This window comes from Schistocerca piceifrons, chromosome 2, assembly GCF_021461385.2.
Source record: "Schistocerca piceifrons isolate TAMUIC-IGC-003096 chromosome 2, iqSchPice1.1, whole genome shotgun sequence".
Taxonomy (NCBI): Eukaryota; Metazoa; Arthropoda; class Insecta; order Orthoptera; family Acrididae; genus Schistocerca; species Schistocerca piceifrons.
Window position 1 is genome coordinate 1,027,815,785 of NC_060139.1, and position 16,087 is coordinate 1,027,831,871.

Here is a 16,087-nt window from a genome sequence, read left to right on the forward strand (position 1 = left end):
GTTTGCCCATAGTTGCAGTTATTTAAGGTATTTCTAATCCATCATTCCTTGTTTAGCGTTTTTTAATAGTTGAAAATACAGATTTGAAATATCTCTAATAATCGAGTTATTCATTTTATTGAGCATTGTTTTTCATTGTGGCATCAATTCCAGTTTTTATATTTGAAAACATTAACTCCCTCCCTGGCTGAAAATGTATATTGTATGTTCGCAGCAAAAACCTGTAAATTACCTGCCAATTATTGTCAATGTTATACAAGAAAATGCAGCTGAATTGATGGCAATGGATCAAGTGATATATCATTTCTGCCCAAGAGTAAGTAGATACCACTTTTTACTTTATATAAGCAGAAATATTCCCCAAGTCTCAGATATTCTTTAGTCTCTTCACCAAAACCATTATAATTGGCTGTTGTATGTGCTTTCCTGGGAGATGGAAGAACCCACTTCCATTTTGATGTTTGTAGTCTGGGAAGGGGCTACTGACATAATGTTGTTAATTTACAAATCCAACTACTATTTCACTGATAAGAAAACAAATTGTGACACATTAATGTGTAACCATAGAGAAATCCCATAAATGTTATGTATTTCGTGTGGCTTTTGAATATGACACAGTTATAATGCATACATCAGAGATAGTACTCTCAACATGGATGATGTGTAATATTATTTTAATTCTTTAAAATATTAAAGCAATATTCTTAACATGAACAAATAAAATGAATATATTCTGTAATGTATTAATTCATATGTCAGCTCATTCAATGTTTACATTAGCCGGGACAGAAAGGCCTCTAACAATGAACCAAATTGGACAAAACTTCTTTTTTTATACAGGGTGTCCCACTTGAAAGAGGCCCCACAAACATGTGTAGCAATTCTGCTGAAATTGCACCATGTAATTAGTGATGTTTGACATGGCAACGCTGCACTCTGCAACATCATTTGGCGCAGCTATGTTTCCACAAGTTGCTGTGTCTGGAGCCCAGTGTTTAGTGACAATGTATCGCTACTCTGTCATAGAGCGCGTGTTTCTTGTGAAACAATATTGGATTACTGGTTTCATTAAGACAAGTCACCAAATGGTTGTTGAACAGTTTGGTGACCAGCATATATGTCTAAGTGCTCGATACGAAAGTTATTGAACAAAATTGAGAGCAGTGGAACAGGGTTGGATCTTCAAGACAGGGGATGGCTGCCATTATTCTTAGAAAAAGTGACTGTTGTGAAACAACCTGCAAAGTCTGTTCAATGTTTCTCTTCAGGAATGTAGAATGTTACAGAGCTGTGGAGAAAACCTTCATGTATCTATACAGGTTTACAATTGTTCAGGAACTCATTGTCAATGACAAAGACAAACGGATTATATTTTGCTGTTGGTTTCGGCAATTTATTGTCCAGAGGCCAGGAATATTGCAGTAAACATGGTTCAGTGATGAGGTGTGGTTCCACACTCTCAGAATACACGTTTGTGGTGTAACGAAAATACACATGCACTGATCAAGCAACCCCTTCATTCACAAAAGATTGGAGTGTTCTGCGCAATATCACAGCATTGCATCATCGGACCAATTTTTTTCGAGTCTACTGTGACAAATGCATTTTACATCAAAGTGTTTCAGGAATTTGTGAACCAGTTGCATGATGAAGAACTTACCCTCGGCTGGTACCAATGGGATGGTGCCACACGCCACACATTTCGAGTGACTGGGGCTGAGGTCAAATCATTTTTCTGCGGCAGAGTGTTTTTAAAAGGAATGTGGCCCCCAAGGTCACCTGATTTAACTAACACCACACGACTTATTCCTCTGGTGTGGCGTAAAGAGCAAGGTCTACTGGAACAACCCACAAAACTTGGAAGTTTTATGAGAGAACATCATCTGCAAAATCCAGGCAGTGACACAAGAGGTTCTGCTAGAAACATTCGAGAATCTGCAGTGTTGTGTTCACAAGTCTTGGGAGGGGGGGGGGGTCGTCACTTCCAGCACCTTTTGTGATTCACCTTTATTTTCCCATGAACGAGGTATGACATGTTCATTTCATTTCATTTCCTGATTTTTATGCAAAACCTTTAAGTGTAATTTAAGCAAATGTTTGTTTGTGGGGCCTCTTTTGAGTGGGGCACCCTATAGTATGTAACACCTATTTGCAGATGCTGTTGTGCAACTAAAAGGAAACCTGTGTCATGACGATGGTGTGCCTATCTCTCCAAATACTGATGATTTAGACCCAATCATTTGGATGAATATACGTTGTTTTTTTTTGCTATCCAGTCCTATCTCCATTGTTAGAACCATTCTTCTCTTCTTCATTTGTTTACCGTATGGTTATATGAGGGTTGTCCACAAAGTAAGTTACGTTTCTATTTCCATCCGTGGCAGCGCTACAATCGCAGTTCCGAGCAAGTGCGGTAGTTACTCTGACTCAAGGAGAAGACATGTATGCCATTTTCAGATTGCTGCTGCCGATGTGTGCTTTGTAGTGCTTCTTTATAATGTCAGCCGTAATTGAAAATGCCGCTGCATGTGAAATCAGATCTGTGATTCATTTTCTAAATGAAAAGAAAGTTAAACCGAAGGAAGTTCATCAGCAAATCTGCAAGGTTTACGGACAAAATGCTGTGAGTGATTCATGGTTAGAAGATGGGTCAGTCAGACTGTTCAATGAAGGACGTGATCAAGTGCACCATGAAGAATGAAGTGGATGCCCATCTGTGCTTACTGATGAACTAGTTCACACAATTGAAGAGAAGATTAAGCACAACCATAAGTTTGCACTCAGTGCCCTTGCTATGGAAGTTCTGCAAATCTCATGATCACTAATTCATAATATTGTTACTGAAAAACTGAAATTTCGAAAACTTTGCTCACGTTAGGTACCCAAAATTCTTACTGAACAACACAAAAAACAACAGATGAGCATTGCACTTTTGTTTTTGACACACTACAATGAGGAAGGCAATGGTTTTCTTTCTCGGATAGTCACAGGTGATGAAACTTGGGTATCGTACGACACCCCTGAAACAAAATTGCAGTCAGTGGAATGGAGGCACACTTCATCCCCAACGAAGGTTAAGCCTAAGTAAATCTTGACACCTCGAAAAGTTGTGTGCACTGTTTTTGAGACAGAAAAGGCATTTTGATGATTGATTTCTTACTATGACGCCAAACAATCAATGCACATGTTTACTTTGAGACCATTAAGAAATTGCGCCACACAATACAGAACAAGCACCGAGGATTGCTGTCTCTGGGACGCATTTGATCATCCTTCATACAACCCGGACCTCGCTCCTGGCAACTTTCATCTCTTCTTACACCTAAAGTCTGTCCTTGGTGGTCAACTGTCAAAAGGTGGTGTTTTTTTTTTTTTTCCACGATAATGCCCGACCTCACATGCCGAATGTGACCAAATGCAGCAGCATTTTCAATTACGGCTGACATTATAAAGAAGCACTACAAAGCACACGTCGGTAGCAGCGATCTGAAAATGGTGTACATGTCTTCTCCTTGAGTCAGAATAACTGCCGCGCATGCTCGGAACTGCAATCGTAGTGCTGCTGCGGATAGAAATAGAAACGGAACTTACTTTGTGGACGACCCATGTACAAATTCTTTTCCACTGTTTTGAGTCATGTTTCATCATTTTCCTTTCTTGTATTTGTTTCTCAGTCTGGCACACAAGTAACACAGGTGACTCCAGGGACAAGATTATGAATTCTGAGATTTTCCATCATACCTCTTCTTAAGATAAGATTTTTTGAGATTTTTCACTTTTATGATACTTTGTTTAATAAGTGAATAACACCTGGTGTATTTATAGGACAAAATGTTTTCTGTTGCTCAACCTCTTTCAGTATGACACCAAAGAAAACACATTTCCATGGATTATGTTGAGTTTCCAATTTGTCTCATGCGATTCGGTGATATCATTTTTTCCCTATCAGTGTTCCACCTCCCATGAAACCACCTCAGAGAGAGATTTTTGTGGAAAAAGGCTATGTAACACAATATAGTTACTATTTTGCCTTTGGAGATCTGATTCTCACAGTCACAACAATATGCTACACATAAGTACCTGCAAAACAACAATCCTTTGCAGAGTCTACATAATTTAAGTGTTTTCCAGTAATTTGGGAACAAATATTGAGTAATGTTTTTCCTGATTAATTAATCTAATTTCCATGAGTAGGTTTAGCAACAAGATGATGTCATGGGAGTCCGTCATGACCATAAAAACTGTCAGGTTTATCTTTGAGTGCTCTTTCCATTGATTAACCGTTTGTGATTATTATTTTAGTGTTTTTGCCCAGCCTACTGGCAGTAGCGTATAGGGTCAGCTGGTAAAGGAATGCATTGTTTCATTAAAATTGCTGGTGTGTAGCAATAATTTATCCAAAATTAATTAAATGATTGGGAATTTAATAATTGACTTTTATTATATTCAAATCACACATGACCCCAACAGAAGAAATCTGTGTCTTATACTTTGAAACAATATTCAAAAGAAAGTCATACACTAAGCTCTTTCTCATGAGTTTTCCATATTTCTCCTACAAGAAGTTACTAAAATGTACACTTATTTCTTCCTTTATTGTCTCACTAGTTTGATAAACAATAAATGCATTGTGTACTGAAATATTCATGAGCTTTATAACCATTTTCATGTAGCACATTACATGTTCTTTTCCCTTACATTATAAAAGTTTGTAATTTCTAATTTCTTCCAACTCACAATCATTCCAACATAGGTCACATTGGAGCATTATACAGCTGACTTGTGGTCAGCTTAGTAAAGGTTTATAAATGCAAAATCGAATAGAGGTAATGCAGAAGTTGAGTTAATAATAATGATAATAATAATAATAATAAGAATGTGGCTAAGCTCTTATGGACAGCATAGTGAACACACGACATAGCGAAGAAGATCCAACATCCAACCCAATGGTACAACACTATGTGCCGAATAGCTCTGCAGATGAATTCATTAAGGGGTCAAATATTGCACCCTCTGACCCTATAGATGACATCTTCCCAAATAATCCTCACTTAGAGATCTGAATGGGGACTATTTTACCTCCAGAATATTTTACCCAAGAGGATGATATCACCATTAAAACATACAACAGAGGTGCATCTCCTTATGAAATAATAACAGCTGTTGTTTTCCCTTGCTTTCAGCCTTTTGCAGTGCCAATACAACAAGGCCATGTTTGCCTATGTTACAAGGCCAGAATAATCAATAATTCAGACTGTTGTCCCAGCAACTTTTGAAAAGGCCGCTGTCCTTCTGGTAATCAGTCCTCTCTGCCAAAATAGTTGCTTATAGAGTACAGGTATCTATCGTTGATCCATACAAACCACAAACCACTCCACCGCAGCAAGGTTCAAGGGGATTAATAATTACAATAACTACTGTCATTTTGGCCATCTGTGGACCATGATGTTGTTTCAACACTCTCTCTCTCTCGTGTGTGTGTGTGGGGGGGGGGGGGATATCTGAAAGATAGTGAAGTTCCCATTCTTTTTTTGTGTGTCTGTCGATGACTCGACATTTCTACTGTGTGGTGAGCTGTCTCCTTTACTCATAGATCATTTATATCCTGCCATAATGTTCCTTACCATATCAGTAATGATATTTAATAGTGGTAAGCTAGTTGATCTAAAATTTTAGTTCCTGTGTGCTCTGCAATTGTAAATCTATAAAAGCAGTTCTCCATTTTGAGAAGCAGTGAACAAGAATAATTTTTTGTGGTATAAAAAGGGCATACTCATCTAGCAATATGGCACATATTAACTGGCTTATCTCAAAAGTCAGGGTAGACATTAACTACACAAATTAGTTATTCCAGAGAACCAGTTTGATACCGACTGGAAACTTTTTAGGTGTTCTTGGGAGATTATTTTTGAAGATGACAGACGAATACTACCAATAAATGCAGTCTATATGAAAATGGTGCCAAATATCTGTACAGTTGTATAAAATTGACAGTATGAAGACATCTGATGCGAAACTATTTAAAAATGGCAAACTGTGGTATTAGCTTCTCTGACATATTTATAATGATGGTTTTATAATGATTATAAATTTTATATGATGATTATTATTGCTCTTTTGTGTTACAGGACAGGACAACATATTTCTTGTCCAGTGTTGATCCACGAATAACACTGGTTGTTATTTTTGACTGTAAGAAAACAGAGAAGGAAACAAACATAACAAATTTTATTACAGATATTAGCTCACAACTACGCTGTAATAAAGTGTTTGCCAACCTGAAGCCGTCATCAAAATAAAATAGCACCAATGTATCAGAACAAGTTTTGCATATTGCAACAATGGTGTATGTGGAAGTATGATAATTTGAACTGTTTTTAATTCGAAAGTTATCAGTTTTACGCAGAATATCTTTTGCCTTCAGCAAGTAATTGATGTACCTTTTAATAAGAGTTAGTTTTAATAATGTTAATGGCTGTGATAATTGTTTTTACATAATTAAAAGTTTAATTTTACTACAGCAAACATTCTTATCTCTTGCATACTTTTATAAGATTGTGTACAAATGTAACATATTTTATTGCTGGATGTTAGCTTGTAGGTCTGCTCCAATAATTTCTTTGGTAGCTTCAAAGTCAAGACCAAAAATTGAAATAGACATTAAACACACATAAGTGGTGAACATTGCTCCAGGTTAGATAGAACCAGATGTGTATCCAGAACTGTCCAATGTTGAACGGAACTATTTGTTAAGTCAGTAATCTTCATGTAAAATACTTTTTGAATCTGCATATCACAATTGGTGTATGTTTTAATAGGAATTACTTTTAATATATTGATGGCTGTGGAAAATAACCTTGAGAGATTAAAGTTTTATTTTATTACTATTATGGAATTTGCAGTGTACATATTGGAATAAATCTAAATACAGTTATTTTAAAATTCTTTGTTTAATCTTTTATTGTTTACTGCAGTAATCCAGACAATTATTTTGTGATACAGCAAGATGATTAACTCTGTTTAAGGTAAAAATATGCCAGTCGATAGCTGTGAACAGAAAACAGGCAGGTATTCTGGTAGGCAAAAAAAAAAAAAAAACCACACACACACACACACACACACACACACACACACACACACAGCCTGGGTTATAATGCAGTGACAACATAGCTGTGCAGATTTACAGCATGGTGGCCATTATACTTGTTTGTGTGCCTTTTGACCTGTCTTCAGAAAGTGCATTAATTCTATATTTATTACCCATTTATAAAGAGAAACTACCTCTTCAGCATTGCCTTGATAAAAGGCCCAAACTAATATAAATTAAACGTATCTACATTTTTTAAGCCTTTGTAAAAGTCATATAGCTTTTCACTGAATCTTTCTACAACACATACCGGAATTTTGTTAAATCTAACACAACAATTTGGAGAGAGCCGGTTTCATTGTGTGTTCCTAAACCTGACAATTGAAATCTAATGCAACTTCTTTATGTGACCTTCATGGACATTCAGGGACTAAGAGCTCTTATCCACTTAAAGATTGCTAACCAGCCAGTGATATTTTTCATTTTTACTGCTATAAATCTGTATTGCAATCCTCCAAATCAAAATACTCCTGCTCACATGATCCTGTTATCGCTTGCTGTCATTCTAATGACATAAAAACATTCAGCTTTTTATGTTATACTTAGTCTTCTCTAGAAAACATAAACCTGCTTTTTCCTTCAATGTCAGCTCTTTTATCTTCCTCTTTTTAAGAAAAAATAACACTGTGACTGCTGACCGAGCCTATTAATAACAGTGTTAGTCTGCTTGGCAGAAAAACCCAAAAAGACAGGAACAACTTGGTCTGACGAGTGGAAAAGAACCTATTCTGAGAGAATTTTCTTTCATTTGTGATAGTTGGAATTTCTGCTGGTTACGTGAGTGTAAAGTGAAAATCTCTCATCCTGGGACAGAGATGACATTGATATCCTATGAAAATGTGATTGCGGCACTAGAATTTAAGTCAAGTGTTACTGTGATCCAATGAGTATCTTCTTGATCCAATTGAAGTGTGAAATAACATTTCCAGGATGGCATATCCCACTTCCAAGCTTCTGAGACAATGAAAGATCTTTGTGACATAGTAGTAAGAAAATGTCGATACATCTCAATGTGGGAGATATACTAATATGTGCAGATGGAAGAACTGTTTGAACCTATCACTTCTACAATGCAAGACTGTGAGTGAGCATCTCCACCTTCAGTATGGGGCCACTTGCTCCTTGGAATCATGCTTTCAGGTTGTTTAGAAGACAAGGAGAAAAAGAGGAAAGGTCATAGCTACAATAGACGCCATGAAAAATTTCTCTCGAATTTGCTTATGTAAAATATACTTCTTTTCTTTATCTTGCACAAGCTACATATGTTTCAGATGTCCGCTTAGTGTATGAGGTGGTGCTGTTATAAAAGAAAGTGTGAATACAAAAATTTTAAAATTCAGTTGTTTACTACATTGAAATTCCATGGAGGACAATTAACACTCTCAGGACCCATTCACACAGAAGGAGACGAAATTCTGTGAAGATTTGTGGAGCACGGTTGGGCGGACTTGACTAGCAGGTCCACCTCAACAAACATGAAGAAAAAGTGACTGAAAGAAATCTTATTAAATAAAGCTACTGATATCAAATGTAAGAGGGTTACAGATCATACATAGGAAATGGAGAACACTAAAGCCATGCTAAAAACCATCGTGGTTCTATTTTGATAAGGGGATGTAGGTGAAGGATACAGATTCATCAGAATAATTTAGTAAAACTGTCATTTCCAAGGGACCGATACCAACAATAAAGAAGAATAGACATACCCAGTGTAGCACAAAAAATTAAATTATAAGAAGAAAAGTAAGTCCAGATACAACCTACTAGAAGAATTTAAAAAACTGAATGAAAAAGGGAACTTTGAGATTGTACTTTGTTGTCCATAGCAACTTGGACAACAGTAATAGATACGACTGTGTTCAAGTCAAACTAGACATAGAGATGCTAGAAGAGTTCATCATTTGACTAAGAAGATTTCCTATCTTAGGTCAGAGGTCTACAACTGACTCAGCAGTCCACGACACCCCTAACTACCGCAGCCAGTGATCGACATGATGAGGCTCATTGACATGCTGCATCAGCTACGCATTTGTTACTCGTTGGTATCACGCTGTTGAGAGCTGTTTTCCTTATCCAGTGATCTCTACTCAGCCCAGAACTGAGATTTCATTTGCTATGTTTGTGTTTAAGCTTTCACAAAACTGAAAGGGTGTAGAAGCGTAGCTAAGAAGTGACATTATTGAAGTACTTTTAAATCTAGATATTTATTTTTGGTTAAAGTTGTGTGCCAGTTTGGACTAGGAAAAATAAGTGGCTTTCATGAAGGCTCAAGTAGAGAAATTAAAAGAATTTGACAAGCTGTCTTCACAGTATTACAAGCCAAGAACAAGCATTGTCTAATTTTTGACAAGGGGAGGCGGTAGCTAAGAATGTAGATAAAATCTCTGATATAGGAGAGACCTCATTAAAACTATCAAAAGAGCTACAGACTCAGAAAAGCAATGCGACTTCAGGAAGTAGGTTCAGGAACAGATTAAAGAGGTAAATGACAAGATGCAACAAATAAAAAATCGTCAAATCTTGAATTAGCAAGTATTCATAGTCAAATCGCAGATATGCAAGGCTGAGTAGAGGTGTTCAAAAAAGGTAGAAAATTTGTGAAACAATTGTGCCCCAAACTCTTGCAATAGTTTGGAGGAGCATCTATAGGAATTAGTGCACCAGAAAGTACAAGAAAAAGTAGACTCTGTCAGTGTTACACCTAATTCTGTGGACAATATTGAATAAAACCAAAAATCATTGCAAAACTTGATGTGAGAACTGGAAAGAACCATAGGAGGGCTTGGCAAGAGGTCAATTGCTGGTGACAATAGGATGTCAGGTAATTGACAGCAATGAAACTTGATGGGGAAGTACACCCTACCTGTTTTTAAAGATACTTCCTAGATCAGTAATCATCAAACTGTGGGCCACAGGCCCCAATCAATTTTTCATGCTGTCTTTGGTTCTCAGCTGCATTTTATAATAATATGCATCTAGCAGCTAACAGCTGAATCCAAAATGTCAATAACTATTAAGAGCTTCTTAAAAGTGTAATTTTTATGCTCGATATCAAACAAAAATACTTAGACAGTAATATTATAAGATGTGCTTAGTTTGAATTGACATTCCTGAATTCAGCTGTGAGGTAAGTAAAGTTGGCTGCTTATCTCTGGTGCAGAGGGGAAAGTAGCATGGTCACAGCAGTGGTAGAAGCTGTGAGAGGGGAATATTTTACTGCTTGCCTTCCACTGCTGACAGCTCAGAGACCTGTCTGCCTCATACCAATCAGCTGCTGTCATATAAATTTCAAACAGAAGTAACGTGGATTCATGAATGTGTATTATAGAGATAGCCATCTTCAAATATGTATATATTTGTAGCAAGGAATAATAAATTAAATTAACAATGTTGTAATACAACACAATAAGTGGAAGAAACACGATATTCAAAACATTTAGTAAACATTTGCACAATGCATTTAAATATGAATACAACTGCTGTATTAATCATTCACTCACACAGACAGCACAACAGTTCATCGGGCAATTACTGTGTCACTACTTTGGGGTTGCTGAGGGTGGCAGCAATCTGAAACAGAGAATGACACGAAGTGTTCCGAGTGATGCTGATTTTCACAGATTAGCACAGGGGCTGGTGACCAACTTATTACTCCCTCACTATACCTAGTCTATTGAGGGGCTCGAAACATACTAATATGGGCAGGTTACCAATTAATAGTAAGTTTGGTATGTATGCGACCGAAGAAGCTGCACCACAATGTCTATATTGGCTCTTGAGCAAAAACGTTTGACAACCAGTACTGTAGATCAGTACCTAATAAATGGGAGAACTCTAAGAATACAGATTTTACTTCAGTTACATGATGGGTGAAACTGCAGAATGGGGAGTTGCCTATTCGGAGGAATTTGAATCGTGGAATGATTTCAGCAAAAGTTTAAAAGAAAGTACAGTTAAATAAACAAACAGAAAGGAACAACTGACATTAGAAGTATTAGATCTGAAGTATTATAATAGTTCATGGGGTAGATATAAGAAGTATACTGAGTGGCATCCAACTAAATCAAAATATTTAGGTTATCTGGTAGAAGAATCACATCTCATAAAAGTATTAGTCCATAAGATGCCATATTATATTAGTAAAGATATTTAGTATCGGGTGTGGACAAATGTTAATGATTTGTTAACATCAGTTGAAGTCGTGGACACTTTAAATAAGGAAAGAGGTGATTATACACAACATGACATTAGTAAGAGAAGCTGTTATCCAAACAAATTCACAAAGAAAAAGGAAAGTAGCTTTGTGGTGTTAATATTAGAAATTGGAAAAGAGGAAATGGTGTGCAAAAAACCATGCAGTCCCAAGTATTTTTCCCCAGTACTGCAGGACATCGACGCTAAGGCCGGTATTACACTATCATATTTCTTTGACAAAAATCTTTGATGTGGCGCTAAAAAGGGATATTACGCTGTCATCTCTCTCTCTCTCTCTCTCTCTCTTCCCCCCCCCCCCCCCCCCCCCTCAGTTCAAGAAGAAGGCTGACAACGACAACTTATTAGCTGCAGCAGTTGCATGTACCGCTATTGAACTGTGTGCACATTTGGAAGAGAAGCAGGGGTAAAAAAAGGAAATGTACCTGGGTGAAGCCAAGGATTTTATGATGAGACAATAAAAGCATTGAACAAAATGAAGTGTATCCTCATATCACAAAGTGCAATACTCACTTAAGAACTGCTATATCTGCAGAAGACAGGCTCACAGTAACACTCTGATTCCTTGCTACAGGAGAGAGTTACTCTAGCTTACACTACAGCTGTCAAATACCACAGTGCACATTAACGAAAATAATACCTGAAATATGTGATGCAAGTTATAAAGCACTAAAGACCACTATCTGAAGGGAAATAAATGTTCTATACAATTTATGTGCATTAAGAACTATTTTTATTTTAGAATCAAGTACCAATTACATTTTGAGTCTGAAAACTACAAAATTAATAGAAATGTATGAAGCTGATGAGGCACTTTACAAAGTGAGCTATCCTGAGTGCAAAAATAGATTAAGAAGACTGGAGAGCTACAAAAAATTTATATATATTATTTTACAGCGTATCGTCCTCTTGTGTGCCAGCTTTCTGGGCGGTAGCCTGGAAATGTCCAGAGGTGGACGGTTGTGGCTGTGGAACTGTCGCATGCAGCAAATCCCACCTGTCCATCAGACACCGAATTAACTCTTGCATAGTGTCTGTTGCAAATGCTTTACCACCCACATTTTCCATCTCCCGCAGTTCAGCTGCAATGTGGGTGGCAAGGGTACTATACCGGTCTTCTCTGACAGTCTGGGACTTCTTTCTGCACGTATCAGCGACAGCCTTCAACATTTTGGTGGCCTCTACAATAACATCGGTTGCAACTTTTCTTCTCTTTGTGGGAGGCCGCTCATGATGCTGGGGCTGGGGTTCACTGCAAGCTACATCAGTCTCTTTTTGGGAAGAGTACTGAGCCTGCATTTCATGCTATAAAATATAGAAATTAAAGCCATTAGCTACATACTATCTTACACATATATAAATCTTATTCACAGGTACCCACAAGCAGAGAAGAGTGGTAGCAAATTGCAAATGATTTCGAGAAGTGGAACTGTTATAACACTATAGGAGCAATGGATGGAAAGCATATTCGCATTAAATGCCCACAAGTTAGTGGATCTCATTTTTCAATTATAAATCCTTTAACAGTATAATTTTATTTGCCATGGTAGATACTACATACAAATTCTTGTATGTTGATGTAGGAACTAAGGGGCATGTTGGTGATGCTGGAGTGTTATCAAAAAGCAAACTATGAAACTATGGGAGTGTCTCATTGATCAATCTATTCTGAACATTCCTGAAGGCAGAAAGCCTGGCAACACAAACATTACAACTCCAATGGTTGTACTGGCAGATGATGCTTTTCCTCTGAGTTACAACGTTATGAAGTCGTACCCCTTAAAACGAATCACTAAGGAAGAAAAGGATTTCAATTACAGACTGTCACGAGGAAGAAGATTAGTGGAAAGCAGCTTTGGCAGTCTTGCCAGTTGTCTCAGGATATTTCTTACTACCATTAATCTGCCTGCAGAAAAAGTTACTACAATTACACTAGCTGCCTGCACACTGCGCAACTAGTTAACTGAAAGAAGAAAACACATGAACACTCGTCAGGAAACAGTGTCTGCCATAGTAGGAAACCGCACTTATCTTGAGTCTCAAAACACTGGGGCCCTACAGCGAATGGTACCAATTGCTTGCCAAGCTGCTTCGGGACGTACAGTACACGGGAGAGCAGTTAGAAAATACTTTAAAACATTTTACAATGGTGCTGGGAAAGTGCCCTGGCAAGGCAATCACATTTCGTAACGCAAAATGTAAACAAATGTACGTACCTCAAACATTTCTTCGAGCGTGGGTGTTCCACGTTCACTGCCACTTTCTGTTCCCTCTACATTACTCACACTTTCGTCCGCCTCTGTGTCCTGATCAAGAAACTTAAGCAAGTGGAACCAGTACACTTGCGGAGTATAAACGGCCTGTGCACTGGCTCCACTTTTGCTTTGAAGCATCTGCAATAATAGTAATAAAAATAATGTAAACTACTTGTTTGTTACGTAAACATTAGTGTGTGTTTCAGTGAACAAATTTATGTAAATCATTTGTATGTCATGTAAACATTAGTTGCATAAATAAAATGAAATAAGTATGTCGATACGTACTTTTGCTTTTTCGTGGGAGTAGCTTGAGCGGAGGCCATTAATTTTCTTTTTTATATCTTCCGCCGTGCAGCCCGACCGTATCTCACGGCTAATGACCTCCGCAATATTTTTGTAGCTCTCCAATCTTCTTAATCTATTTTTGTACTCAGGGTGCCTCACGCTGTAAAGCGCCTCATCAGCTTCATACATTTCTATTAATTTTTTAGTTGACGGTACACACCAACTGAATTTTGCAGCCATGTTTATAAACAATTAAACATTAAACACACTACAGATGACAGAACGCTGCAGCGATGCTAGCGCTCCTCGTGGTAACATGTCACATTGCAGTGAACAGAAGACAAGCGACTTTAATGATCAAATCTACTGCGAGGCCCAAGATTTGATCATATTTATTTGACGACAGACGAGATTTGACAAAGTTACATATTACGCCATCAAATTTCTTTGACATAAATATTTGACATATCAAGTTTGACAAAGAAATTTCGTAGTGTAATACCGGCCAAACCAAGACTCAGAAAAGGGTAATGATCCTATTATAGTAATGGGGAACAGGGAACATTGTGGGACACGAACCACAATCCAGGATATAATGATACAAACATAGGGTCATATGCAGAGAACTTGACTGCTTCCGTACAGACTATTCGTACTAGGGAGTTGTTATTGGAGGAAGATAAGGCATTAAAACAAGAACAAACAAAACCAATACCTGTAGAAAACATGGGGAATGAGAATAGACATTTACAGTGGCTCAGGGAGTGATGTATCGTTGGTATCCCAGGAATTTTTGGGGACAATCAAAAAAAGAATCTGTGTCCTATATTACCAGTGACAGGAGACTTATTTTGTTGGAATAACCAGAAATAAAGGAAGGTTAAATAAAGAAGACTCAAGGTTACCCCTAGATATAAATAAGTTTCAAAGTTCATGCAAACCTCAACAGTGGTATCTGATGTAAATTTGCAAATACTGCTGGGATAATTGGTTACTAACATATAAGGTAAACTAGACTATGATGCTCAAGTATTGTACTGGAAAAATGGAGATTCTAATTATACTGAACCTAGTAAGATGAATTACCTAACAAATAAGCAAAATGTGTTATTGGATAACATGCATTCAGTCACTACTGGTCAAGTAGTCAGCCGAGAGGAATCAGTAATGAACTTTGAGGAATAGATATGAATTAAAGCTTACGAATATAGCTTTTTAATTTTAGTACAAAGGCATGAATTTTATAATGTCTTATTAAAGTCTAGCAGTGTATTCTCTGATAAACCAGAAGTAATGACAATATATTTCCAATTTAAAATAAAAGATAATAAACCCATACTGTTCCCATAAGTGTAAGACCTGTAGTAAAAAGAAGAGAATAAGACGGTAGAAAATAGAATAGTAGAAAAAAGTTTAAGTGTATACAACAATAGCTTATTAGTAGTAAGAAAAGCTACAGAGCAATGCCCATGGTATTAGATGCACAAACACTTATTAAGTATGTAGAAACAGAGAAGGCCAGACCTGTATGTATGGACAAGTTGTTAGCTAAATATGAAGAGGGAAGATACTTTAGCTCAATGGATTTGGCTGCCAGGTAACAGCAGGTAAACTTGCATGAGAACTTGCAGAAGTATACTGCCTTTTCATTTGGGGAAGCCATATCAATTTTTGAGTATTGCCCTTCGGATAAAATATCTGAGACTCAGTGTTCGTACGAGCAGTGGATGAAGCTTTAGGTAAAGAGTTATTTGTAGGTGATATTTTACTAGTGTCATAGACATGGGTGGAGCACTGCATAGTGTTAACCAAAACTGTACAAAAATTTCATGTAAGAGGCATTACCACCAAATTCTCAAAGTCACATTTCGGGAACTCAAATCCTTTGGGCACTTTATAGGAATACACAATATATATCAGATCTAGTGCAATTAAGGTAAATCAAGGACTGCCCAGAACCAAAAAATGTGAAACAGTTATGTTCTTAACTAGAATTGGTCAAATTTTACCATCACTGTGTACAAGATCACCCTATGAACTATCCTAGGCGAATATTGTTATTAAAGCAGAGGTCAAAGCGGGTATAGAATCCAAGGATACTGGAGGCTTTTAAAAATTTCAAACAAGCTTTAGTGATTGCACCAATGTTAAAACACTCAATAGTGTATGAACCATTAAAAATGGA

General features: G+C 37.2%; 2 protein-coding genes across 3 annotated transcripts in view; one reads left to right on the forward strand and one right to left on the reverse strand.

Annotated features, from left to right (window-relative positions):
* LOC124776914 (KICSTOR subunit 2-like) overlaps nt 1-6,887 on the forward strand; it is a 72,701-nt gene extending 65,814 nt beyond the window's left edge. For both annotated transcript variants that reach the window (XM_047252125.1, XM_047252126.1), the window contains exons 8-9: nt 215-316; nt 6,129-6,887. In XM_047252125.1, the coding sequence (XP_047108081.1) occupies nt 215-316; nt 6,129-6,299 (273 nt within the window). In that variant the 3' untranslated portion in view covers nt 6,300-6,887. The remainder of the gene's footprint in view (nt 1-214; nt 317-6,128) is intronic.
* Nucleotides 6,888-12,083: 5,196 nt separating this feature from the next.
* Nucleotides 12,084-14,142, reverse strand: LOC124777366. Its single transcript, XM_047252743.1, has 3 exons — nt 13,903-14,142; nt 13,576-13,752; nt 12,084-12,664 (listed from the first exon to the last, which is right to left on the reverse strand). The coding sequence occupies exons 1-3, from the start codon at nt 14,140-14,142 to the stop codon at nt 12,251-12,253; spliced, it is 831 nt and encodes a 276-aa protein (XP_047108699.1). The 3' UTR covers nt 12,084-12,250.
* Nucleotides 14,143-16,087: the final 1,945 nt, after the last annotated feature.